Here is a 26,798-nt window from a genome sequence, read left to right on the forward strand (position 1 = left end):
ATATCCAACAGGGTACTGTTTGCAAGATGGTAACAACAAAAAACCCTGTTACAGTTTGATAAGCTGTGCTGTTTCCATGATGTAATAATTAGGAGTCCTCAAAAAGATTTTTTGACTTTTATATACAAATATATACAGCATATACAGCACATTACTAACATTAGGTTGATTAGAAAATGACAGTTTGATGCTTAGACTTGTATGGAAGAGTGTTTCATATGGAAGAGCTTTCAGGAATGTCTGTTGGTATTTTCAATAGTTCTTCAACTTCTTCTTGTAAAGCCTCAGTCTTTTCTGCCAGGAGCATCTGCATAAAAAGACAAGCATCACCAGTCAAATTATTAAGATATTATACATTGTATCTCAATGGGGAAACATGATGCACACATCTGATGTATATTTCATCCTCCTGCAACAAATGTAACTGACAAAGACAATGACTTGTCTAATACATATAATAAACTCTTCTCTTTCTGTCTCATATACAACAAATGCAGACACAAACAGACTAACTTCCAAATTCCTGTCACATTAGTGTGAGATTTGGACACAGAATGGGGGTTGTGCAAATCAAGGCTTGATTTGATTTGCAGTGACTGGAAGATGAGCAAGGATTAGATTTAATCCTCACTCGTAAATCTCAGTATACTTGCATACTATACAACGATATAGTGGAATCATTATAGTAATAATATGTGTGCCATCAAGTCAAGTAGGGTCATGTACATTTCCTCATATTATTGAATGCATGCCATTTCCGTCCGTTTAGTCGTTTAGTCGTGTCCGACTCTTCGTGACCCCATGGACCAGAGCACGCCAGGCCCTCCTGTCTTCTACTGCCTCCCGGAGTTGTGTCAGGTTCATGTTGGTTGCTTCGCAGACACTGTCCAGCCATCTCATCCTCGGTCGTCCCCTTCTCCTCTTGCCGTCACACCTTCCTAACATCAGGGTTTTTTCCAAGGACTCTTTTCTTCTCATGAGATGGCCAAAGTACTGGAGCCTCAGCTTCAGGATCTGTCCTTCCAGTGAGCACTCAGGGTTGATTTCCTTTAGAACTGATAGGTTTGTTCTCTTTGCAGTCCAGGGAACTCTCAAGAGTCTCCACCAGCACCACAATTCAAAGGCATCAATTCTTCGGCGGTCTGCTTTCTTTATGGTCCAGCTCTCACTTCCATACATCACGACAGGAAAAACCATAGCTTTGACTATTCGGACTTTTGTTGGCAAGGTGATGTCTCTGCTTTTCAAGATGCTGTCAAGATTTGTCATCGCTTTCCTCCCAAGAAGAAGGCGTCTTTTAATTTCGGGGCTGCTGTCTCCATCTGCAGTGATCATGGAGCCCAGGAAAATAAAATTTGACACTGCCTCCATATCTTCCCCTTCTATTTCCCAGGAGGTGATGGGACCAGTGGCCATGATCTTAGTTTTTTTGATGTTGAGTTTCAGACCGTTTTTTGCACTCTCCTCTTTCACTCTCATTACAAGGTTCTTCAATTCCTCCTCACTTTCTGCCATCAGAGTGGTATCATCTGCATATCGGAGGTTGTTGATATTTCTTCCGGCAATCTTAATTCCGGCTTGGGCTTCTTCCAGTCCAGCCTTCCGCATGATGTATTCTGCATACAAGTTAAATAAGCTGGGGGACAATATACAGCCTTGCCGTACTCCTTTCCCAATTTTGAACCACTCAGTTGTTCCATGACCAGTTCTGACTGTTGCTTCCTGTCCCACATATAGGTTTCTCAGGAGACAGATAAAGTGGTCAGGCACTCCCATTTCTTTAAGAACTTGCCATAGTTTGCTGTGGTCCACACAGTCAAAGGCTTTCGCATAGTCAATGAAGCAGAAGTAGATATTTTTCTGGAACTCTCTGGCTTTCTCCATAATCCAGCGCAAGTTAGCAATTTGGTCTCGAGTTCCTCTGCCTCTTCGGAATCCAGCTTGTACTTCTGGGAGTTCTCGGTCCACATACTGCTGAAGCCTACCTTGGAGGATTTTGAGCATAACCTTGCTAGCGTGTGAAATGAGTGCAATTGTGCGGTAGTTGGAGCATTCTTTGGCACTGCCTTTCTTTGGGATTGGAATGTAGACTGATCTTTTCCAATCCTCTGGCCACTGTTGAGTTTTCCAAACTTGCTGGCATATTGAATGTAGCACCTTAACAGCATCATCTTTCAAGATTTTAAATAGTTCAACTGGAATGCCATCACCTCCACTGGCCTTGTTGTTAGCCAGGCTTTCTAAGGCCCACTTGACTTCGCTCTCCAGGATGTCTGGCTCAAGGTCAGCAACTACATTGTCTGGGTTGTCCGGGATATCCACATCTTTCTGATATAATTCCTCTGTGTATTCTTGCCACCTCTTCTTGACGTCTTCTGCTTCTGTTAGGTCCCTCCCATTTTTGTCTTTTATCATGTTCATCTTTGCGCAAAATGTTCCTTTAATATCTCCAATTTTCCTGAACAGATCTCTGGTCTTTCCTTTTCTGTTATCTTCCTCTATTTCTTTGCATTGTTCATTTAAGAAGGCCCTCTTGTCTCTCCTTGCTATTCTTTGGAAGTCTGCATTCAATTTTCTGTAACTTTCCCTATCTCCCTTGCATTTTGCTTCCCTTCTCCTCTCTGCTATTTCTAAGGCCTCGTTGGACAGCCACTTTGCTTTCTTGCATTTCCTTTTCTTTGGGATGGTTTTTGTTGCTGCCTCCTGGACAATGTTACGAGCCTCTATCCAAAGTTCTTCAGGCACTCTGTCCACCAAATCTAGTTCCTTAAATCTGTTCTTTACTTCCACTGTGTATTCATAAGGGATTTGGTTTAGATTATACCTGAGTGGCCCGGTGGTTTTTCCTACTCTCTTCAGTCTAAGCTTGAATTTTGCTATGAGAAGCTGATGATCAGAGTCGCAGTCAGCTCCAGGTCTTGTTTTTGCTGACTGTATAGAGCTTCTCCATCTTTGGCTGCAGAGAATATAATCAATCTGATTTCGATATTGCCCATCTGGTGATTTCCATGTATAGAGTCGCCTCTTGTGTTGTTGGAAAAGAGTGTTTGTGATGACCAGCTTATTCTCTTGACAAAACTCTATTAGCCTTTCTCCTGCTTCGTTCTGAACTCCAAGGCCAAACTTCCCTGTTGTTCCTTTTATCTCTTGGCTCCCTACTTTAGCATTCCAGTCCCCTAGAATGAGAAGAACATCTTTCTTTGGTGTCAGTTCTAGAAGGTGTTGTAAATCTTCATAGAATTGTTCAATTTCAGTCTCCTCAGCAATGCTGGTTGGTGCATAAACTTGGATTATTGTGATGTTGAATGGTCTGCCTTGGATTCGTATTGACATCATTCTATCATTTTTGAGATTGTATCCCATTACAGCTTTTCCCACTCTTTTGTTGACTATGAGGGCTACTCCATTCCTTCTACGGGATTCTTGCCCACAGTAGTAGATATGATAATCATCTGAGCTGAATTCGCCCATTCCTGTCCATTTTAGTTCACTGATGCCCAGGATGTCAATGTTTATTCTTGCCATCTCCTGTTTGACCACCTCCAGCTTCCCAAGGTTCATAGATCTTACATTCCAGGTTCCTATGCAGTATTTTTCTTTACAGCATTGGACTTTCCTTTCACTTCCAGGCACGTCCACAGCTGAGCGTCCTTTCGGCTTTGGCCCAACCACTTCATTAGCTCTGGAGCTACTTGTACTTGTCCTCCACTCTTCCTCAGTAGCATGTTGGACGCCTTCCGACCTGAGGGGCCCATCTTCCAGCGTCATATCTTTTAGCCTTTTGTTTCTGATCATGGGGCGTTCTTGGCAAAGATACTGGAGTGGCTTGCCATTTCCTACTCCAGGTGGATTGCGTTTAGTCGGAACTCTCCACTATGTCCTGTCCGTCTTGGGTGTCCCTGCACGGCATAGCCCATAGCTTCTCTGAGTTACTCAAGCCCCTTCGCCACGACAAGGCAGCAATCCATGAAGGATGCCATTTAATCCTACATAAAACAAAATTATTGTGCTTGGAGACACTGTTGTGATGAGTATAAAATGTGCATGGGGACCCTTGTTGCCAGAAAACCGGCTAAGAGGTACAATGTACATCTCTGTCAAGTGCAAAGAAGCAATCCACAATGAACCATTCGATACATGAGCTTCCTTCTACATGCACCTAAATGCCATGGTTATTAGACTGCTAACAAAATGCTTAATTCAGTAAGCACCATTCAACACATTTCCCCAAAAGAAAACACACACACTCTTTCCCCCCCAAATATATCATCAGTCCATTGTTCAATGTGTCCTTAATTCCCTCAGGAAACCAGGAGAATATTATCTTGGCTCAAACACATGGCTGTCTTGCTCTCTGTAACTATGCAAACTCCGTGGTAAATTTAGCTGACAACAGTAGCACTGTATTCTAAAAGAGAAGGGGCTTCTCTGTTGTTCTAATCTAGACCTTCCTCTAAAACATGGTGGATAAACTAGAACCCCAGTACAGCTTCTGTGATCGACGCTACCACTTGAACCTCACTCCCTAATTTTCTTCTGTGTTTCAAATGGTTTATGGGGGACAAGTTTACTCTCTGAACGCAATATTACTCCTTTTCTGGGGCCAATAAAGACCTTTTTTTGAAACCCTGAAGTGACAACTGATTGACTCTCTCTTTCTACAAAGAGCTTTTCCCAGCCTAAAAAGCCCTGGAGACAGTGAAACAGCAGTGGTATTACCCTATGGGCCTCCAGATGTGTTGGATTTCAATTCCCAGATTCCCCAGATCATTGGCCATGCTAGCTGGGGCTTTTGGCAGTGGGAATTCGAAAGCATCTGGAGCATCAAAGGTCAGTAATCACTGATTTAGATGCTTCTGGAGAAGCATTCTGGCACAGAATGTATGTCAAGGCCTGGAGAAGGCACCAGTGTGGGCCCCACCACACTATTTAATAATATTTTTTCTAATATTTTCATAGCAATTTTAATCACCTTTGCAGATGAAACTATTTGTCTTGCCTGACGTCGGGATAAATGTGCAACATTCCTCACCAGCAGGTCTGGATTTGCATTAGCTAAGTGTGCTAAAGTTTTATATCCAGAGTTGTAGAGTTGTTTGGCTCGAGCCTGTGAAAGCAGACAAGAAACGAATTAAGGGAGAGAGCCACCACCATGGTTCTCAATCAGGGTGGGCAACTCGTGGCTTTTCAGATGTTCAGAGGACAACTATTATCATCCCTCACCACTAACTGCTGACTCAGGATGATGGGAGTTGCAGTCCAGGCAGGGCCACAAGTTGCCCATCCCTGCTCAACACTTACTTGTACAATCTCCGATGACTATCAGATGTTCTCAAACACCAGCCTTTTTTGTACATTAGTGGTCCCTATCATCCCAAATCTTGTACAGGTATGTTTCATCTCTCTTCGCCCTAGTGTTCATGCATCCTTTCCTTCTTCTCATTCTCCTTCCCCTCCCATGCCAGGCACCACCACCTTTTCTTTCTCTCTCTTGTCTGAAGAGTTTGGAGACCCTGGCAAGAGCTACCTCTGTACAAATGAGTACCTGAGACCTGTCGCTAGCAAAGCTTAGGGATATCTGCCATTGAGGGATTGGAGATGGTATTGTAAGCTATGGAGAATTTTGGATTACGTAAAATTAATGGATCAATTTTAAAACAAAATGATCTCCACTTACTATTTATGCCAAGTTTCCAAGGTCTTATATTTCACTGAGTGCTACAGCACAAACAGACACATGGATGCACATTCTAAAAATTAGAGTAACTTCCCTCAGTAAGGCCCACAGCAAACTTCCACAGTAAACTCTACATTAAAATAGCCACAAAAACTGTCTCCATGTTAAACTCCAAAGAATATGATCTCATGTACCTACAGTAGCAACATGAGACTTGCTGCTTTAATGACGAAGAAGGGCAAACACGGGAAACAGTATATTTCATTGTAATGTAACAGGAATTACATTTTGGGTTGCCGGCATGTGTACTGCTCTTTTATTGGAAACTTACTCCCCTGCAAAAGAACTGTATCAGCTCTCAGGCAATAATGGTCATTCTGAAGACATTACAAAAGTCATCTTTAAATGAAAATTCAATTCTAAGGCGTCATACAGTTGCATCATTTACCTGGCTTCTTTGTACTAAAGGTGTTCACAGAAAGTTCAGGAAATATTTTTTCTGAAAAACTGATTTTGCTAACCTCTAAAACTCCTGTCACTTCCATAAGAGGGATAAGCTCTGCTTTTACACAATAAGTCAATCTCGTTGTAAGTTCTGTCAACAGTGCTTTATAAACCCAAAATTCACCCAGTTCCTGTAATAAATAAAATAGAAACACAGAAACACATTTGTTGATTAATTTTATTTGGAAAATTGCTTGCTAAATCCTTCCAAGGTTCTAGAAGATAGAAAGATATGCATCAACTCCTGTAAGCCTTCACTTGCCTCAGCTAAAGTAGTGTTCAAGGATGTAATGTCACACAGTAAAAATCAGGAGACTGGAAAGAGATAACTTACTTTTTAACACCATCTTAAAATGCAAGTATGATTGCAATAGACAACAACAGAAGTCAATACGATGAACTATTGGTACAACTCTTAACTGATGTTACAATGGTTCTTTAAAACGCTTTTTATCTTGCAATATATAAGACATTGTCACAAAGGTTCTATCAACTTAGTTTTTTGTTCTCAGGTTGAGAGTTCTCCATATGGAAGCAAGCAAAATAGAGTGGGTAAATTCCAGCTATACTCATATTTGGAATGAACCAATTAAAGTCAGTGGGATTTAGGCTTAGATAACTTAGATCCCACTGAACCTAGTTAATGAATCTATTTAAATATAAATCATGGTAGAACAATTCAATATACTGAATATGGATCCTTTGTTCAGCTCTGGAATTAGAACATTTCATCAGAGCATTTGGAAAATTTTTTTTAAAGAAAATGAAGAATAATGTTCTTGTGTTCTAGCAGTGATGCGTTCAGGTACCTTATATTACCTCACAGAAACGTAGAACTGATGAAGAGAATGAAGCAGCCGAATTAAGAAGACTTTGAACAAATCCTCGTGGTATATTAAATTTTTCAGCGACATTCCATATGCTGGTCTCTTTTAACAAGGCATGAAGAATCAAGGATAAATAAAGTCTACTGACATTTCTGCTATCCACATCCTAAGAAGACAGTAATTTAATATGAAATACAAGAAGCAATTTAATGGAACCCTTTTGCATGTTTTAGCTTCCCTAAACTAACACAACTGTTGTCTGAACTCCCATGATTATTTAACAGGAGACACTAACAGGCAACTTGGCATTAACAGAGGCATTAACAGCACAAACCTTCAACCAAGAATTTCAGATATAAGCAAAATGCAATGGTACAAGGGTAAATTTTATTACTACAACATTGATTAGACCACTTTCTTGCATTCTTTTCCAGGTACTTTGCCATTCAGAAAAAACTATTTTATGGTCACTTCACATTTCATATATGATTAATTTCAACTATCAGTCTGAACTATTTAAATATAATTTATATGTGTATTCTAAGAAGGAAGCTCAGAGAAACTGTCCTGTATTTACCATGTTGAAGTATATCTCAGGAACTGTTACAATATTTTAAATTCCTGTGTGTAATAAGTGAAATTATTACTTTAGAAGGATTGAAAAAACTAATGAGCAGACAAAAAAGGAGGAGAGAATGAAGGAGAGAATTTTGAATAATTACAGCTGCTCTACAAATCCAAGGCTCTGATCATATAAGCAAATGAAGAATCACATCCCCCCCAATATTATATCCAGTCACCTCACATATTATATCTTTCTCTTACCTTTTTGATAGTTTGTCCAGAAGCCTTTTTTGTAATAAAACTCTCAGGCACTCCAACAATGTCTACTACTTGTTGTTCTACTGGACTTAGTTGACTGTACTAAAAATTGGAATTAAGTATATGTCAGATAAATTAATAATTAAACTATGTCCCCCTGCCCACAACCAGGGCATGATCAGTCTATACATAAATAGGAGGTGGAACTGGCATTAACCCCAATAGTTTCTTGTTTCTCCTCCCTAACTTGACATGAGCATTTTCGTATGTGCAACCAAAGGCCTTTCCCTAAAGTACATACATAACTCTCTGATAGACCTTTCCCTGATACAAGCAGCTCTGGTATTGTGTTGCACACACCTACCTAGGTTCAGGCAAGGAGCAATATGGAACAGAGTATTCAAGGATCTATCATACATGGGCTTTACACTGTTGCTTGGATGGAATCTATTTGCCAGGCTTATTACAGCATAAAATGTTTCCTTTGTTATGTGTTGTCAAATTTGAGCTGATTTATAATGATCCTACTAGGGCTTTCATATATTTAAAGAGTAGCTCTATCAGTTCTGCTCCCCAAATGAGTTTCCATGGCCGAGTGGGGATTTGAACCCAGATCTCCTGAATCAAAGTCCATCACTCTATCCACTACACCACAATGGGCATTTTTAAAACACACACACACACTCTTTTTATTATGCCATCAAGGACAAAAATTAAAACAGTACAAACAAACACACAAGCACACACAAAATTATTAGAACATACTCATATTTAGGAGAAGCACTCTGTTAAATTAATACAGTCTTTTATGAAATCTTACAACAGAAAACAAAATTTAAGAAACAGACTTGGATTGTTTGGTTTATAACTGCAACAAAAACTCCAAATACCACGCAAATGGCTTTGCAGGGCATTTCCTCATAATGGGGCACAGAAGTCTGTTACATTCTTCTCTGTGGAGGTGACATTCAAGCAAGACATGGCCCAAAAACTCAATGTCTTCATCTCCCAATACCTGTACACAGCTTCAGTTATTTCCACAGAGACCATTAACCAAGCTTCTTGTCATTAAACTCAGACACAGAGAGGAGATAACAAATGACACTAAGAACAAATATTCTTATTTTGGGGAATGAGGAAAACTTACCTGTTTAAAATAGATCATCCAATCCGGACTACACTGAGATATCATATCATAAGGTGTTGTCAGGTAGAGTAAGTGAAGGTAGCTTTCAAGGATTAGCCCCTGAAGCCCTTTCTTCAAGTCTGCATACAGTGTGTCACAATATGTCAAATCGACAGAACCTAAGATATATTTAAAAACAAATATACTTGGCTCAATATTCTGTAGATGTATATGTTCTTTTGGTCTGATATTGAGAAGATGCTGAGTGATGTGGCAACTTAGGATGCGAGAGTGTCTGACGGCTCCTTAAACTTCACTACCCACTGAAGTATTTCCCCATGATATTCTACCCACCCACCCATCCACCCGCTTAGCAGCAAATCCTCCCCAATCAAACTGGGTTAATTTCTGAATGGAAACCAGGAAGTATTTACTCCAGGTGAAGATTTTGTCTACCAATCAAGTCAAGTAAAGTAAAGTCATATAGTTTAAGATAAAGACAATGCTGTTTGCTATCAGTTTAAAATTACTTCAGATAAGACAAGAAAGGGGCTGGGAGCTGCACTGTCATTTTTTACGCGTTGGGCTGCACTGCTGCTTTTATGAGCATTTGTTAAAGGATGGTGGTGCATCCTATAATACAATACAATACAATAAACATAACATAACATATAATAGTATTTAAGGTGCCACATGTTTTGGTCTTGTTTTTTTTGTTTCTTTGGATTTTGCCCAAGATGATTACTAACATGTTTTCTTTTCTATTTAGTATAAAATCAGTAGTTACAATGGAAAATGTGACCCATGTGCAAATGGAGGGCTCCTAACACTATGGCAAACTAAAAGTGAAAATCCCATTAACTGTCCATATTTCAAGGGTTCTAATGCTGCTATGTGCCTCTCACTACAAATGGAATGTAGTTGCGCAGTTGACGTATGTTTGAGATACGGTTATAAATCTTCACTATTTTTGCTCATTCTGCACCCTGTTGAGAAAAGTCATCCATATGTAGTCTTACACATTCATTCAGATTTAAGTGCAGCTGCATTCAGAGGGATCTCTCCCAGCTGTATAGGTTTGGAGAAGCCTTGGAAGAGCGGAAAGGACTTGCTTTGCCAGGCACATAATGGCTCTGCTACCAGAAATATATGACAAGGAAAAGAGGAAAAGGAGACCTCTTTAACCCACCATGCGGCTTTCCTAGGAACAATGTCTCTTACTTTATCTAAATCGTGCCAGAGTGCAGCTTTAACAGACAAATCATTTACCTTTGTAAGTGGCTTGACCCAGTGGAGTGATTTCTAAATTCTGCTGAATGTTTTGGAGACAATCACAGCTCACTTTTTCTTTTAGGAGTCCATGTTGTGTTAACCACTGCAACACTTCTGTAGTTACATCATAAAGGCTCTTTTCTTTAGGCAGAAGCTGTGGTTGGGCACTAAGCAAGGTTATACCCATGAACTGGTAAATCTCTTCAGGACTGGTTGCTATCTGTAATGGAAAGTAGTAGGATACTACACTAAGACAACGTGAAGGCCAGTTCAAATGAGCAAGCAAAATAGTGTCAATACATAAAAATTATGGGTTATTTGTTATGTCACTTGAAAACTTCCTTTCTTCCAATGTTCACTTTTCATGTACACTTTAGGCAATCACCTTCATTAAAATTTCAGAATTACCTTTAATCCAACCAATGATAAGAGTAAACTTCGGATACCCTTGTTCTGTTCAAGCAGAAGATTGCTATAACAGTTTTCCAGAGGGCTGCATACTAAGTTTTGAACCTTAAAAAATAGTAACATAACATGGATCAGTGAAATATACAAGTAGGGAAATAAAGTTTTAAACATTATATCACTCCTCAAAGGTGATGTTCTCCATCATCTCAGAGGTTACCACAGATTGAGGGAATAATTTGCCTCAAAATGTGTAATCATGTATCTCTTTCCTAACTTTCCAGTAATTGCAAAATGACTACATATTCACAAAAACATTGGATGTCTGGAATTGACTCACTGAAACATCTGAGTTTTTACCTTGCAAGACAACTTTTTTTATGCTGTCCTTCTTAAATTTATAGAATGTGGTTGTTTACATGTTTTAGAAGTTTTTTTTTGAAAGGCAAGATATGACTTTTCAAAAAAGATTAACTTCAAACAGAAACAAGCAAAAGGATAAAAAAAATATTATTCTTCAAAGAATGTTTTCCAAAATATATACTTCCTAGCTTGGAAGATCTTTAGATCTGCTCAGCTCTGAAACCTTTTCAGTTGGGATGTAAACATTTTTATTTTAGCAAGCATACGTGTAGAGACAGAAAAATTGTGATCCTCCAGATGTTGTTAGACTACAGTTCCCATCAGTCCTGACTGTTGGCCATGCTGGGAGTGGAACCGGACAACATCTGGAAGAATACAGGTTCTCCGTTCAATTCACCAGATGTGGATAAGGAATGATTTTAGCAACATAGACCTTTTAAAAATAAATGTCAAGAAGTTTTCTGCAAGTACACTCTAAACTGTTCTGCAAGAAATCTGTAAGTATACTCTAAACCTACCCAAACAGGGCATCTTATTTGATAAAACAAGCAAAATGGTGTAGCCAGAATGTTATATCACTTTGCCCTTTTTAATCTGATATAACATATGCCATTTAATTATGACATACTATGGCAGTAGTTCTCAATTTTAAGAAACCTAGGTGTTTTTGGATTGTAATTCCCAAAAATCCTGGCCAGCACAGGTGGTGGTGACGGCTTCCGGGAAATGCAGTCCAGGAACACCTGGTTACCTAATATTGGCAACCAGTGCACTATAGGCTTCCAAGGAGAAGTACTGAGATGAGCTATCCTAACAAAGTATGGAAAACTACCCTGAAATATACTTACTAAAAGAAGAATCAAATTATTTCAGAACAAGCTTGTGTTTTTAAAACTTGAGCTCCTCCCTATACTATACAATCGACTTATCCTGACGACTCAGAAGTCTCAAAATTGTCATTCTTTTTCGCTTAAGTTACCAGCTGTCTGTCTTTTTCTTGCACTATAAGAATGCTTTCACCAGCTCTGTCAATACCGGCACGACCAGCTCTGCCTATCATCTGTTTGTACTGGTTCTTCTTTAAAAATTCTTTAGCAACATAAGGTGCTCTTAGAATAACCCTAAGGAAGAACAAGAAACATGCTTTAATTATATTGAAAATACTTTACAGATATATTTCAATTTTAATTCTTTTTCTCCCCAAGGGGGGGGGGAGGTGCCAAGATCTAGTTTATGCTGGCATAATTGTATCAATGGCATTCTGTCCACTAAATGGTTACAAATGCCAGAGAAATATTAAAGTGCATACCACTCCATGAATGACAGGCTAAGTAGCAAACAGTAGTTTAGTATAGAGTCTTTTAATTAAAAGGACAGTGTTTCTGAAATATGCTCCCTTGACAACTACAGTAGTTCCCCAGCATGGTGTTGTCAGAATCAGATGAGAATGAGCAAACAACAAATGTGCAGCAAAGAAAAACCTTGAGAGCAACATCTATAAACATGGACACCCACATTACTAAGACTTCATTCCCTTCTTCTTCATAGTCAGTGAAGAAATACTACAGAGAGAGGGCAAGCTGAACAAGCAAATAGATCAAGAGTCGTTTATTTATTTATTTATTTATTTATTTATTTATTTATTTATTTATTTATTTATTTATTTATTTATTTATTTGATTTTTACCCCGCCCCTCTAGACAACGTCTACTAGTTCTTGAGCTTGGAAGCAAAATAGGCCAAATTCAGATATAATATTAAACAACTACCATTAATATAATGGATCTGTTGCTGACCTTCATTATTTCAAACTGCTGACAAAGGCTCATATGATTGAATTCTCCTTCATGCAAAAATAATTCCCAACCAGTATGTAAGAGAAATGTAAAGGTATGATTCCTGATTTCCACCCCCACCCCCTAAATGGAAGAAGATTCAGTCATGAGCCCTCATCTGTAGTATGAAATACTCTTTGTGACAGTTCAGTTTAATAAGATTCTGGTATTTCAGGAACCTAACTCGTTTTATCAGCTGTGCTGCTGGACCTCTTCCTCTGGTTTCAAGCTACTGAGTAAATTGTTACATTTCTTCTTATTTGCTGTTGTTTAATCGTGTCCGACTCTTCGTGACCCCATGGACCAGAGCACGCCAGGCCCTTCTCTCTTTCACTGCCTCCCAGAGTTTGGTGAGATTTATGTTCGTAGAATGACACTGACATTGTCCAACCATCTCATCTTCTTATAATGCACATGATTAAACAATAATACATTTTAGGCTTGTTTGAAGATTGACCTTCGGGCTGGTAAGTTAACTCCAGCAGCGAGGGTAGATGTGCAGGTAAGTAAACAGAGGATGCCTGAAGAATAAGCCTCTTCTACTCGCTTTCTTTCATCACTGGTAAGGCCACTATGGTGATAGGCAATTCCAAATGGAATTGTTCTCTTCAGTACAGGACAGAGTCTTCCACTGCAGATATCCATTAAATCTTTAACAAGATCTTGTTTTTCTTTCTCTTTGATCTTTTTGAAGTCTCTAGGAAAGAAGAGTACTTTCAGACTAAGCAGGTTCAGGGATTTGTACATGCAAGAAAAGTTTGTTTCATGCTTAGTCTTTGTCACTGAATGTATATAAAAATTAGTACTTAGCAAAAATTAGTACTTAGTGACTGAATTGCAGCTAAGAAACGTACCTGTTCAAGTGCTTGCATATCATTTCAGCTACATTTTCACAGTTCTTTTTAGTGGGACAGAAAACAAGGCAGGAGTACTCTGGTATCACTTCTGTCACCAATGCAATAAGGTGGTCAGGATCCATCTTCTGCAGACTACTGGAATACTGAAACATTACATAACTTTATTTTAAAATTGAATTACATCTTGTATCTTAAACTATTAAAGCATCACACACACACACACAATCTTATATATACAGTACACACAATTAACTTGTTAAATAGTTACAATGAAGTCATGTCCTCTCTGTCATTAACTAAACCGTGAAGTTATATATAACTTTTAAAAACAATCTTAGCATTTTTACATCACTGTACTCTAACTTTGAGGCTTGTTCTAATTTGATTTTACATGCTGTAAAATGTAATGTTTTAACTGGCTGGAAAGCTCAGAAAGTCTGACTGTGGCACCAGAGGCTGGGAGTTCAGTTCCCCACTGTGCATCCCAGAAGAGTCAGCCTGTGCAGTCATGGACAAGCTGCACGGTTCTAGGATGCTCCCAGACTTATGGTAACCCTGAAAAGGGTTACCATAAGTCAGAACTAACTTGACAGCACACTATTACTATTAATGTAATGTTTTTCTGGTTGAAATTCTATTGCATTAATTTACACCCACACAAGCTGATGTTGTCACTAGCCACATCTTTTCTTGCTCATTTAAAATTTCCTATTCTACCCCTCAACTCCACGGTTCTGAGGCTCCCTCATGCTGCCTTTTAGAGAAGCCTTTGAGAACTTCAAGATATCACCACCAACGGTCCTGCCATCCAGATTGGGACTTTTGGTGATTTTCGGGCATTAAAAGCTTCCCTCTCCCACCTCTGTCCTAAGGCTCCGAATGGCTTCCCCAGGGAACATCAGAACTTTAGGGGTGGGGAGATGGAATAGGGCACTTTCAATGACCGACAGAAGCCCACAGCTGTGACATTATCATTCACACAATAGTATTTCAGCCATTCTTTCCTGCTGATTTTACTGTAGTACTGTAAAGTCTTTTTATAGTTTACAACTTAATTTAGTTTTCAGTCTCAACTTTATTTTTACTGATGTTTCCTACATTTTGAATGCTGTGTACACCACATAGAAAGCTCTGGCTGGTGGGCTCTTTTAATGTCAGGGCCTTGTTGCAAATTGTACACGCTTAAAGCAAACAAATTCACTGCAATCAGACCAAACATTTAAAAATAACATTTAAAAACAAATTATACACTAATTTAAACTTCGGCTTAAAAGTACAGTCAATCAGTCTCTAAACAAGAACAACAACAATACAAATCAGTATCTGATTATTTGTCACATTTGTGTATGTATATATACACATTTATAGGCCAGAATCCTGCTAGTGATTTATGCATGTGTAAATTAAATTGTGTAGCTCACTAAGCCAGATATGCTTTAAGAATACAGTAGAGCATTTCTGAACACATGTTCAGCTGTGAAATATTAAAATCAGAATCAACCTCATAAATCCCATCACATAAAAACCCACTTCAGCTTCTCCCACCCCTAGCATTCTTTTTGAGTCACCTAATTTTGAGGTAGGGGGCCTCCTCTATTTGTTCCTATTAGAAAATAGGGATTCATAAACTGTGACCTGTAATACTGTATGTTAATAAAGTCTGACTCACCTTCTACCCACACTACCTGTAATGGCTACAACTGAATGTTAAACTATCCACAGAAAACCAAAACTTTGCAAATTTATCTGCATTACCTTGAACTCTAGGAGACGTGAAAAGGTAAGACCATTTTCTGCTTTGCTATCCACTTCATATATGCTGTCTTGTATTTTAACATATTCTTTCAATTTGACCTAGATTTTTAAAAGTTGCAAACAATAATCAAATTATGACAAATACTGATAGCACACATTAACTCAGGGTGAGCAAACTGCAGCTCTCTGGATATTGTTGGATTACCAGTCCTATCAGCCCTAGCCAATATAGCCAAAGGTGAGGAATGATGGGAGTTCTAGCTCAACAACATCTAAGAGGTTGCACTTCGCCCATTCATGCATTTAACCATGGATGAAATGGAGAAAGGTTCTTTCAAAAAAGGAAGGAACACTTTCAGATGACGTTATCAGCCACATGTAAAAAGTAGCATGGTCTATGGAGGTCTGCACCTAATCTTGGTGCTTTCCTGAAAATGGCAGATTGAGATTTCTAGAATTATGATGCTCATTGTTTTTCCCCCCTACATTTTGTTTCATTAAGTGAAATTAACAAATGCATCTTCCTTCTCTGCCATGGTGACTAGCAGGGAACACTGTTTTTAGAATTCTGGCCACATAAAACCAGACATATGAAAGATTAACAAATGAAGGCACTTTCTTTCTCAGGTAAAGATATTTTTCTGTTATTGCAAGCAAACGGAAGCCCTATAGTGTACCAAATAAATTGTATAAGCAGTTAATAAATGAGCATGCCTTTTCAATACACTACAATTCTAATTAATATGCAACTACTGTATATCACTATACATCATTAACTGATAAACAATTCCGTCAATATAGAACATTTACTTTTAAGCATGGTTAATACAGTTCCCTCTAATCACATACATACTGGTCTGAAATTACTTGTGTAGTACTCTGCTTTCAGGAACTGCTGAAGGTCTTCAACGTTGCTTAAAGTTGCACTCATTCCAATTATCTGAGTTGTTTCTACATAAAATATAACAACATATAATATAGCCTGGAAGATTGCCGTATAGTTTGCTGAATATTTTGGAGTAAGAACCTAAGACTGAGAGAATCTGGACATCAGACAGCAAACAAAAATAGCATTAAAAAACCACAGAACCTTGTACTACAAATAAAATAAGGCACTTTCTTTAGTAACCCAGTGCCAAGAACAACATCTATTTCACAAGCAGTCTTAATACACTTTTAAAAAACTAATTGTACTCAATATTGTAAAACCTGAAACAGCAAAAAACGCAGCCTTGAAAACCAACCAACCACCTTTACATCCTCCATTGTAAAACAAATGCTATAATCTCACTACAACCAATGTACAAACTGTTTATTAACTGAAAACAACCCCACTGATATGTTGGAATCTTAGTTTGAATTTCTCTTTATTTTCCTGAAATAATTCTGAACTACATGCAATTTGTAAGCCAAAGTGTGGTTAATGTTGTGGGCCACACATGGCGAGATCTGAAGGCCTTAGGAATGGACCTCAACAGATGGGAAACCCTGACATCTGAGCGTTCAGCCTGGAGGCAGGCATTGCATCACGGCCTCTCCCAATTTGAAGAGACCCTTGCCCAGCAGGCTGAGGCAAAGAGGAAGTCACAAAAGCAGCAAAACCAGGGAGCTGGACAGGGGACAAACTGGATTTGTCTTCAGTGTGGAAGAGACTGTCACTCTCGAATCGGCCTCCTCAGCCACACTAGACGCTGCTCCAAGTCCTCCATACAGAGCACGATACCATAGTCTTTCGAGACTGAAGGATGCCTAACTAACACATGGTCAGCCTAGGATCCCTCACTGTGAAATTCTCCCCCAGTGCTCCCTAGCAGGTAGATTGACTATTTTGCATTGTTTTTGCCCTCCCAACCTGTTTTAGGCCCAAGGAGAATTTGTTAAAAAATTTAAAATGTCTACTTTTGTATTATAGATTATACTACTACAGTTTTAGGAAGTCCTGAAATTTCTATAACTGAACATATTAAAACAGGTAATTCTGATCACAAGAATCATAGACTTTATAGAGAAGCTACTTACTGCTTGCATAGATAATCTTTGCAAGTGTTATTTCTAGGATAGCTCCACGACCTCCTTCTCCAAGCATATGCAACTTTAAGACAGAGAAAGATAGAAATGAATGATGAGAGCAAGAAAACAAGAGAATGGATCCCAAGAATTTTACAATATTGACAGGGAGAATAGTCAGATTCTTTAGACATACTTGCTGTACTATGACTTACCTGTCCTTTTAAAAAAATGGAGCTACAGTGGTGCCTCGCTTAGCAATGTTAATTTGTTCTGAAAAAATCACTGCTAAGTGATAACATCGCTAAGCGAAATTAAAAAGTCCATAGAAACACATTAAAACGTGATTAATGCGTTCCTATGGGCTTAAAACTCACCTTTAAGTGAAGATCCTCCATAGTGCTGCCATTTTCGGTGCCTCTAAAGCGAGGAATCCTTGCAAAAACACAGCGGGGCGGCCATTTTGTTTACCTGGCGGCCATTTTGAAACCGCCGATCAGCTGGCCGAAAATGGAGGCTTTGCGACGATCGCTTCCCTGCGATCATTGCAAAGCAAAAATAGCCCATAGGGACCATCGCAAAGCGATCGCTTCTGCAATGGCAAAAAGTCCATCGCAAAGCGATTTCGTTGCTAAATGGAGCGATCGCTATGCGAGGCACCACTGTATAGAGTTTCTATGTAGGAAAGGGCCTGAGTTTTTCCCCAGAGACATACATATAAATAAGTTTATTCCCAGAGACATATATGGCTAAAATCCTGTTCCTGTTAACCTAGGTTAGGCCCACTGAATCAGTGAAGATTTGATAAGTCAACTCCTCTGTAAGTTCCATTGATTCAAACAGGCCTACTCTAGTTGTGACTTATTAACAGAATTTCAGACACTGAAAGTTACAAACAGTATTTAAGGAAACCTATTAAATGATTTATACACATTGTCCAAAATCCTGTTGCTTAACGTAATAAATCGAATTATCAATGGGGATTTAGTGAGTCAATTCCTGTATGATAGGTTACTCTAGTGATTTGCAATGCTATAGTAAATCTCAGTTTTATTTTTTTTCCATGTACAACAATCTACATGTATTCAAATACTGTAGTCATGTCATCTTCTTCTGGTTGCTGCACAATGGTGGAGGGTGGGGTTTCACTTAACTGGGACTTATTTTGGGGGCAGGGCTTATATTATGAGCATCCTAAAAAATCATACTAGGGCTTATTTTCAGGTTAGGGCTTATTTTCAGGGAAACTGGGTAGTAGTATTTTCTGCAGATACAGTTTGTCAGAACTGATTTCCTCTATTTTCTGTTGCAAAAGTTGAATTTCTTCTAAAAGAAATATAAGAGCTTTGTGTTTAAATTGACATTTGGTGAATGGAGCTCAGGAAATTACAGAAAATGTTTACTCCACTATATTATCAACACAAATATATTTTCCATTAAAATTATAATTTTTAATATCATAACAGAGCACATTAATCCCTAGTACTTGAATACATTTTAGCCTGCTAAAAGCAATTAAAATGGTTACATTAATGTAATTTACAGCACAGTGCAGCATATAAAAACATTCCTAAGTTAACAATACTTTAAATATTTAAAAAAAAACATCAATAATTTGATAGCAAACCTCATCAACTACAACGAGACCAAGGTCATTGATTCGGCCTATTTCTATCAAGGAATTCACCAGGCTGTGTCCTTTCTCAATAGTAGCAACATACAGAGATTTCTTTAGCCTTCTTTTGATTGGAGGAATCCTTCCTTTATTCCCTGCATATTCTTCAACCAGAAAACCAAGTTCCATTCCAAAACTTGACAACCCTGTAACCTTTAAGAAAAGCAACAGAAATGTAAGAACATTACTTTCAAATTGAGTGTTAGGAGAGTGAGAACAGACAAAATAAAATATATACCCAGCGTGTTGTTACTCTGTGGAACACCTTGCCACAGGACGGTGATGGCATGTGGCCTAGAGGCCTTTAAAAGGGGATTGGACAGATTCCTGGAGGAAAGGTCCATCGCTTGTAAGCCATGAAGGGGATGTACAATCTCCAGGATTAAAAAGAAGGTAGCTCAGAATGCAGATGCGGGGGGGGGGGGGTAATCAGGACACAGGTATCTAGTTGTCTCCTGTGCTCCCAGAGGCATCTGGTGGGGCCACTGTGAGATAGTGTTGAAGCTGCTCCCACCTCCACTGCCATCCTTGGAGGCAGCAGGCCCAGCTCCAGAAGGCAAGCCTGCTGCCTGTGTGCATGTGCCCACTGCTCAGTTGACAGGTAGGCGCATACATACAGGAAACGGGCCCAGCATCCATGCAAGGAGCTGGGCCTTCTGCTTCTCAGGATGGTGGCAGCAGCTTTAGGATAAGGTGGGGTGGCAACGGAGACAGGGGGAGGACTGGGTGGTTCCCCCCCAGAATGAACTCAAAAATGAACCACAAATCAGTTTGTTTTGCAGGTAATTTTAATCTTCTCCATGTTTTAATCTTTTAATTTTATTTTCAATTATATATTATTTGGCTTTTAATTTTAACTTACTATGTTTTGTGTGAATGTTAATGCTGTGAGCAGCCTTGGGTCCCTTTGTTGGGAGAAATATGGCATACAAATAAAACTAATATAATACAGGACTAGATGGGCTCTTGGCCTGATCCAGCACGGCTCTTCTTATGTAACATTAAGTACACCTTGGCTGAAATCCTGTTGATGTTTTCTCTGTAAGAGGAGATGCCCTGCAGGTTTTCCCTCCAGCAAGCCCCTAGGTGTATGCCTGATCATATAACTAGTACAAGATCAAAAGCACAAAGCTGCCTACTGGAGGAGAGGAATACCTATGTGATTGTCCTAAAGTGATCATGCAGGATTCTGATCCTTAGGTTCAACACTGAGAATATGCAGTAAAGAGCAGGTCTTGAATACAAGGTTAATTGTGAAACTCAAGCCATAGAAAATCTTGTAAATTACTTAATTGAAGAATGTAGTTTTTCATTATAAGAACACACACTGAATTTCAAAATAGCAAGTTTTATGAATGACAACTAATGGTATTCTTATCTGTTCAGAAATAAGTTCCAAGATGGAATTTACTCCTAATAAAATGTGCACAGTATTGCAGACTGGGGGAAGGATGCATAGATATATAAAATGCTACTATTTCACACCTTTTCCTGTACTATAGCCACATATGGCAGGATCATTAAAACATCCATTTGCTTGCAGAGTAATTCTTGAAGAATTAAAATTTCAGCAACAAGTGTTTTTCCACCACTGGTCGGCAAGGAATATATTAAATTCTTTCTCTGTTGCACTGATTCTAATGTTAAATAAGCATGCTGCCAATCTGTAAAATTAAAAGAAAGCCATTATTTACATTACTGATCTTGTATTTTAACATCTGCAGGCAATTAAAATAAAGATAAATATTTTTTTTTGAATTTTAGAGAAGTTGTATAAACCATGAAATATGTGACATTTGGGGAAAATTAAGTTCAGACAAATAATTTTAACACACATATAGTTCAGATGGCATCAGGATGATGACTCAATCAATAAAAGTAAAACTCATAAAATGAAACAAATTGCACTTTGTGAAACAAGAAGATGCTTTTGTTTGTGGCAGCAATGACATAAATGAGGAGAAATTTCAGTTTGGACCTTAAAACTAAAAATAGCTGCCAGTGCTTGCAGTTACTGTTCTGATTCTGGGTATTTTCTTAAGTACGTAACTAGAAGATGCCATGTGCTCATGTGGGCTTTCACTTAACAGCCATCCTGTGCCTTTCCTCCAGTTGACCCATGGGGTTGCAGTTAACTGGTCAGCAGGTAAGTTATCTGATGCCTGGATCCAATGCACTAAGTTGAGTCAAAACATTACAGCTATAAATAAACGTGTGCCAATTTGTCTTCCATTTCCTTTCTTCCCCCAACCACATTATCTCCTATTGCAAAAAAAGGGCTTGCTTAGGATTTGAATGCCTCATGCATCACTAGATGCCTCTAAGGCAATTCAAGACCTCTTACTGGAATGCATATTGTATAACTATGATGTACTACAACAAAGAAACATGATGGAATTCGTAGGAGTTCCAAAATACAGTTCACTGATCTATGTGTAAAAGGGGTACATGTTTTTCCTAGCACAATTTATATTTTGGAGAGATGTACAAGTAAATACAGATACTCACTGGAAAATTAATATTATTGCAAAAACTTTTATAATAAACTAAAGAAACACATCTTTATCACAGAAGGCTATCCATGGAAGGACGTCCCGAAAGGGACATTCAATGACACGTTTCAACTGGCAGCTGTTTTGGATTTCTAGGCGAAAATGTGTTCTTCCATGTTTATATCTCCTTGGTTCCCTGTGACCGATGTGCACAACAGAGCACATTCTTGTTGTTCCAAGTATAACTGAATAATAATGGCAGGTCATGTCAATTTGGATATTTGGTGACCCTTTTCAGGGTTTTCCAGGTAAAGAACACTCTGAAGTGGTTTACCATTCTCTTCCTTTGGAGAAGCCCTGGGCCTGTGCAGCTTGCCCAAAGCCACATAGGCTAAAATCCCTAAAACTGAAAGCTGTTCTAATGACACAATGTCAAAACAGCCAGTACTATTTCCGCCTGCCATTACAAAGTACAGTACAGTTTTTCTCTACCTCATAAATTATGTATAACAATGGCCAAACTGTGAGTACCATTTCTGCCTGACATTCCAGAAGGATATGTTAATGAAATTTCATTTCTTGTTTTTTTCCACTATGTCCTCTGTTCTACAAGAAAATTATTCATATTTGTCTTATTTTTAAAATGTTTAGATAAATGTATAAATGTACAAATCGCTAAATCAAATAATTCAGTTTCACAAATACATACAGCATAATGAAAAGGCTGTAATGAACTAAACAGAATGTAATATCAGAACAATGTGGTGCTGTTACCATAAAGTTTTTCAATTCCTCTGAAGTGTAGTAAGAGATCCTTGACTTTGGTGGGTAAGCCATAGAAAGGGCCAATATCAATAAAGGAAGAGCCATTTCTTTTCTCTGTAACACCAGTCTCCTCAGATACTACAGCTTCTTTGAGCTGCTTACTTTTAGACAACAGTGGAGTCGGGATTCTTGCATTTCCAGTCATTTCTCTTTTGAGATAATCTTTGAGACTTTTTCTCCTTCCTGGTTCAGATACAAGACTTGTATATGGTTCACTATCTTTTACCACATTTTTTGTTTCATGACAATAAAGCAGATCTGAGCTCTTTTTGAGATTGTCATCCATACCATAGACACCTTCTTTTACACTTACTGCTTCGTGACAGCCAATTAAGCATTCATCTGACATTTTAAGAAATAAAAGCTGTGATGAAGGCAGATTCTCTGGATCAGTATCTTGATGCTTTAGATTGCTATTCTGATGTTCTTTTGCATTCCTCAGGAAATCATATTCTCTTCTGTTTACGGAGCTGGTCACAACACTTGTAGCTGAAAATGTCTCTGTCACTGCCACATTTCTGACATTACTGTGATCTAAGTTATCAGAATCCACATCATCAGTAAGTTGAATACACCTTTGTTCAATATCATTAACTTCAGCCAATAAAGAGTTGCTCCCAGAAAAACTGTCATATTCCCCAAACATGTCATCTTCACTATCAATGTACTGGGAGGAAAATAGAAAAAAAGGAATCTGTATGAGTTTTTAAAAAATAATTAGCTTTTTATATAGCAAGGGTAGTTATGTTGCCAAGAAAGACTTCTACATGGTGTACAAACTGTCTCTGGGCCATGCTAATATCTTTTTTTCTCTTTGAAAACAATATAAATTAACCTGATCAAGTTCAGATATAGGTAACAAAAATAATTGGAAGAATGTGTAAACAAGACTAATGAGAAAAGCTGAAAGGAACTTGAAAGTTCTAGTCTTCAGATACCTGAAAATCTTTCACCATACAGAAGACAGCAAGATTGTTCTTTGTCATGTCACAGGGTCAGAACAAATCCATTAGCCATAAGCTATGCAAGAGGAAATGTTAGTTAAATATTCAGAAATACTTATTTATTGGATTTCTATCCCGCCCATCTAGCCCTCTACTCTATATAGTAAGAGCAGCTTGAAAATGGAGAAAACTGCAAGAAAGAAGCTCTCCATCACTGCACATCTTTAAGCAGAGTCCAGACAAAAATCTGTTTGGTATTAACTAGGTCTGGATTTTCTGTATCCAGCAGAAGTTTGGACTAGGTGGTCCATAAGTAATCTCATGCTGCCATAATGTCATAAAATATAGCTATTTTGGATTACATGTCCTAACATTCTTCAGGCAGCATGGACATTCCTATAATTATAGGAGGTGCAGTCCACAAATGAACATCTCTGTTACTCAAAAAACCTCCAAAAATCCTGGATAGCTTTGCTTGGAAATAAATCTCACGAAGTTAAAATGTGACTGCTTTCATATAAGCATGACTAGATTTACAGTCTTGTGGGTCAAACGGGATGCAACATGAAACAGAAGTAATTCTAGATTTTTAACTTTTTGTTGTTTTTATTTAGATACCTGCCACTTGATCACCCACATCCAGACCCTAGAACTGAGGAAGGCGTAATAAACCAGGAATCCTTTGTCTCTCCTTAGAACTGCCCCCAGATTCCTACTTACTCCCTAGCAACACATGGTATATTGCTCCCTCAGGGGGACAATTCAGCTTTACAAATATACTAACAGAATGCCAAACATTGATGTACACAACTTCACCGGATGGGAGGGAAACCACTTTTTCATTTAAAATAACCTCTTTAAAAATATGGTCATAGTGGCCACATAAGTAAGGGGATAAGGCTTTTTGCCTGTAACAGTTCTGTGCAAGGCACACCTGGTGAAATTCCCTCTTTCACAAAAACAATTAAAGGTAGGTACTGGAATCCTGAATTCCTTTTCATGGAGTTACAAGCTTGCCAAGTACAGTGGGGGTTGCTTGCAAGCAAGTGTGTGTAGAACTGCAATGAAATATTCTCTCACTTCCACGTATTATAAAATCAAGCAGGATCTGATAATACTGGTGATAAATGAAAAGATATTCCACCTGACACTACTTCACAACTATTCAATTTATTGGCTTTAAATATCTAGAGAGTGCACGGTACCTTACAGAACACAAAATGACATGAGCTTACTGTGCATCAATATATAGTCAGACAAGATTACTCCCAGAGTCCCAGGTAAGTATGTAAAGGACTCCAACTTCATACAGTGGGGTCTCTGCTTAAGAACTTAATCCGTATTGGAAGGTGGTTCTCAAGTTGAACAGTTCTTATGTTGAATCTCCATTTCCCATAGGAATGCATTGAAAACCATTTAATCCGTATCTGCTCTTTTCCGTCCATAGAAACTACAGTGGAACCTCTACTTCAGAACTTAATCCGTTTTGGAATGGTGTTCTTAAGTTGAAACGTTCTTAAGTTGAAGCAAAATTTCCCATAGGAATGGACTGAAAACCAATTAATCCGTTCTGGTTGTTTTTTTGTTATGTAGAGGTGTGTTCGTACATTGAAGCATTAGTTCCCATAGGAACTAATGCAAAGCTGGTTAATACGTACTCTACCACTAGGGGGAGAAATTTTTTTAACCTAAGATGACCTCAGGTTAAAAAAAGAGCAGGAAAGTTTTTTTTCCTGTTCTTATCTTGGATTTCTGTTCTCAAGTAGAAGCAAAATTTAGCAAATGGAGCTGTTCTTAAGTTGGATTGTTCTTAAGTAGGGACGTTCTTAAGTAGAGACCCCACTGTATCACTCCAGTATGCACCTGCACAGTTTCTTTACTGATCCTAGCTAGATGTATACAGGATTCTACTCTAAACTGTTATTCTAATGCTACTGCAAATAAACTGCTACTTTAAATGTTTACATGCTTTCTGTGTTAATTTTTATAGCCTTAATTTCTTTAATAGCATGCAGCTGAAATGAATGCACAATTATGTTATAATGCTATTGTTTTAATAGCCGTGTTACAATTTCTTATTAGGCAGCTTTCAGCATCTTCTGCTAAAACAGTAACAAAACTTGGTACAGTATATCCTCTCCTTATTTATCCTTGCTTCCTGTCAAGACTGTAAGCTCCTAAAACATGAATCTCTACCATTATTTTGTAAAATAGTACATCCATGTACAGTACTGGAATAGAGGGGGGATGAAGACTTTCTCCAAACTATGAAATACACTTCCTTCTGAGCTGTGATGTTTTCACTCTGATTTTAAGAGGGGAGCAAAAATCATCTTTTTAGACTATGATGTTCAGCCTATCCCTTGATTTTGTATCCTTTGTCGAGTACCATTGTTTTTAATTACAGGTGAACACAAAATAAAAAGTTAAAAAAGACATAAACGAGGTGGCATCTTAAAGACTTATACCTGTATTTTTAAGCAAGCTTTCATGTACAAGTCCAGTTCATCAGACACGGGCAAACTAACCCAGCTACCCCCCCTACAATCGTTTTTAATGCATTTTATTTGATTTTAATGGTTTTACATTAAGGTGTTTATACGATTTCATTCATTGTTTTTAAGTGTTTTTTTTAAAAAGCAGGTTTATAAGCTGCCTTGAGCGCTACTTTGTAGCCGAAAGGGCCAGCAGAAGTGCAATAAATAAAGCCAATAGCCCGTCATAAAAATCTATACAGTCAACATTCATGCCGCCTTGGGTCCTTTTCAGGGAGAAAGGCGGGGTGAAAACATTGTAAATAACTTAAATAAATAGAGCGAGAGGCTTTAATTCTCAGCCAGAGAAAGATAAAACACCTGGACACTCGGCTGGCTTCCAGCAGCATTGGGAGCCCCCGTGTCTCTTTTACCTCAGGCTCCGGTTCCTCTTGAGCCCCCTCGCCTCCGCCGGAGCTCCATTTCTTGGGAGCCCGCGGAGTACGGGAGCCAGACCCGTCCCGGGTCCTTTTGCCCCACGAGTCGGCTCCTCGTCTCGGCGTCTGCCTCCGCGGGGTCCTCCTCACGGAGAGCCCGTCGCCTTCCATGAGGCAGCAACATAGCCGATCCTTGGGGTCAGCCCAAGGTACGCCGGGCAGACAAGGCACCACCGCTCCGCCTCAGGTAAGTTTGCTCTTCCATGGCCTCTTCTCCCCCCCCCCCGGCAAAGAAAAGGAACCGTCCAATTCTCCTCAGGAGAACGTTCCAAGAGAGGCGAGGATTATACCAACGGCTAGAAAGGAGGGGGTGAGGAAGCCAAATGACTGACGTCAACGCCCCCCCTCCCTTTCCTCCCTCTTAACGTTTTTTTTTTAAACTCCCCTCGGCCAGGATGAACGAACCGCTCGGCGCCTTCCTTAGGGTCTCGCGAGACGAGA

General features: G+C 38.8%; 1 protein-coding gene across 7 annotated transcripts; it reads right to left on the reverse strand.

The window, feature by feature from the left end:
* Window positions 1-103: 103 nt before the first annotated feature.
* HELQ (helicase, POLQ like) lies at window positions 104-26,586 on the reverse strand. Of its 7 annotated transcripts, none has more exons than XR_012087815.2 (18): window positions 26,295-26,586; window positions 22,392-23,109; window positions 20,611-20,789; window positions 19,078-19,278; window positions 17,463-17,535; window positions 16,297-16,394; window positions 15,444-15,542; window positions 13,686-13,831; window positions 13,289-13,528; window positions 11,976-12,117; window positions 10,637-10,741; window positions 10,226-10,448; window positions 8,978-9,135; window positions 7,834-7,932; window positions 6,991-7,174; window positions 6,199-6,312; window positions 4,973-5,107; window positions 104-307 (listed from the first exon to the last, which is right to left on the reverse strand). XR_012087815.2 is itself a non-coding variant. In XM_020801791.3 (18 exons), exons 1-18 carry the CDS (start codon window positions 26,466-26,468, stop codon window positions 215-217), a joined length of 3,171 nt encoding a protein of 1,056 aa, XP_020657450.3. In that variant the 5' UTR covers window positions 26,469-26,579; the 3' UTR covers window positions 104-214. The 7 variants fall into 7 exon arrangements, 4 of the variants coding, with proteins under 4 accessions (XP_020657450.3, XP_020657452.3, XP_020657454.3 ...); XR_012087814.2 differs by having other exon boundaries at window positions 6,126-6,312; window positions 7,001-7,174; window positions 26,295-26,585; XM_020801791.3 differs by having other exon boundaries at window positions 7,001-7,174; window positions 26,295-26,579.
* Window positions 26,587-26,798: the final 212 nt, after the last annotated feature.

The sequence above is a fragment of the Pogona vitticeps genome, chromosome 5 (genome assembly GCF_051106095.1).
Source record: "Pogona vitticeps strain Pit_001003342236 chromosome 5, PviZW2.1, whole genome shotgun sequence".
In the NCBI taxonomy this organism is placed as follows: domain Eukaryota; kingdom Metazoa; phylum Chordata; class Lepidosauria; order Squamata; family Agamidae; genus Pogona; species Pogona vitticeps.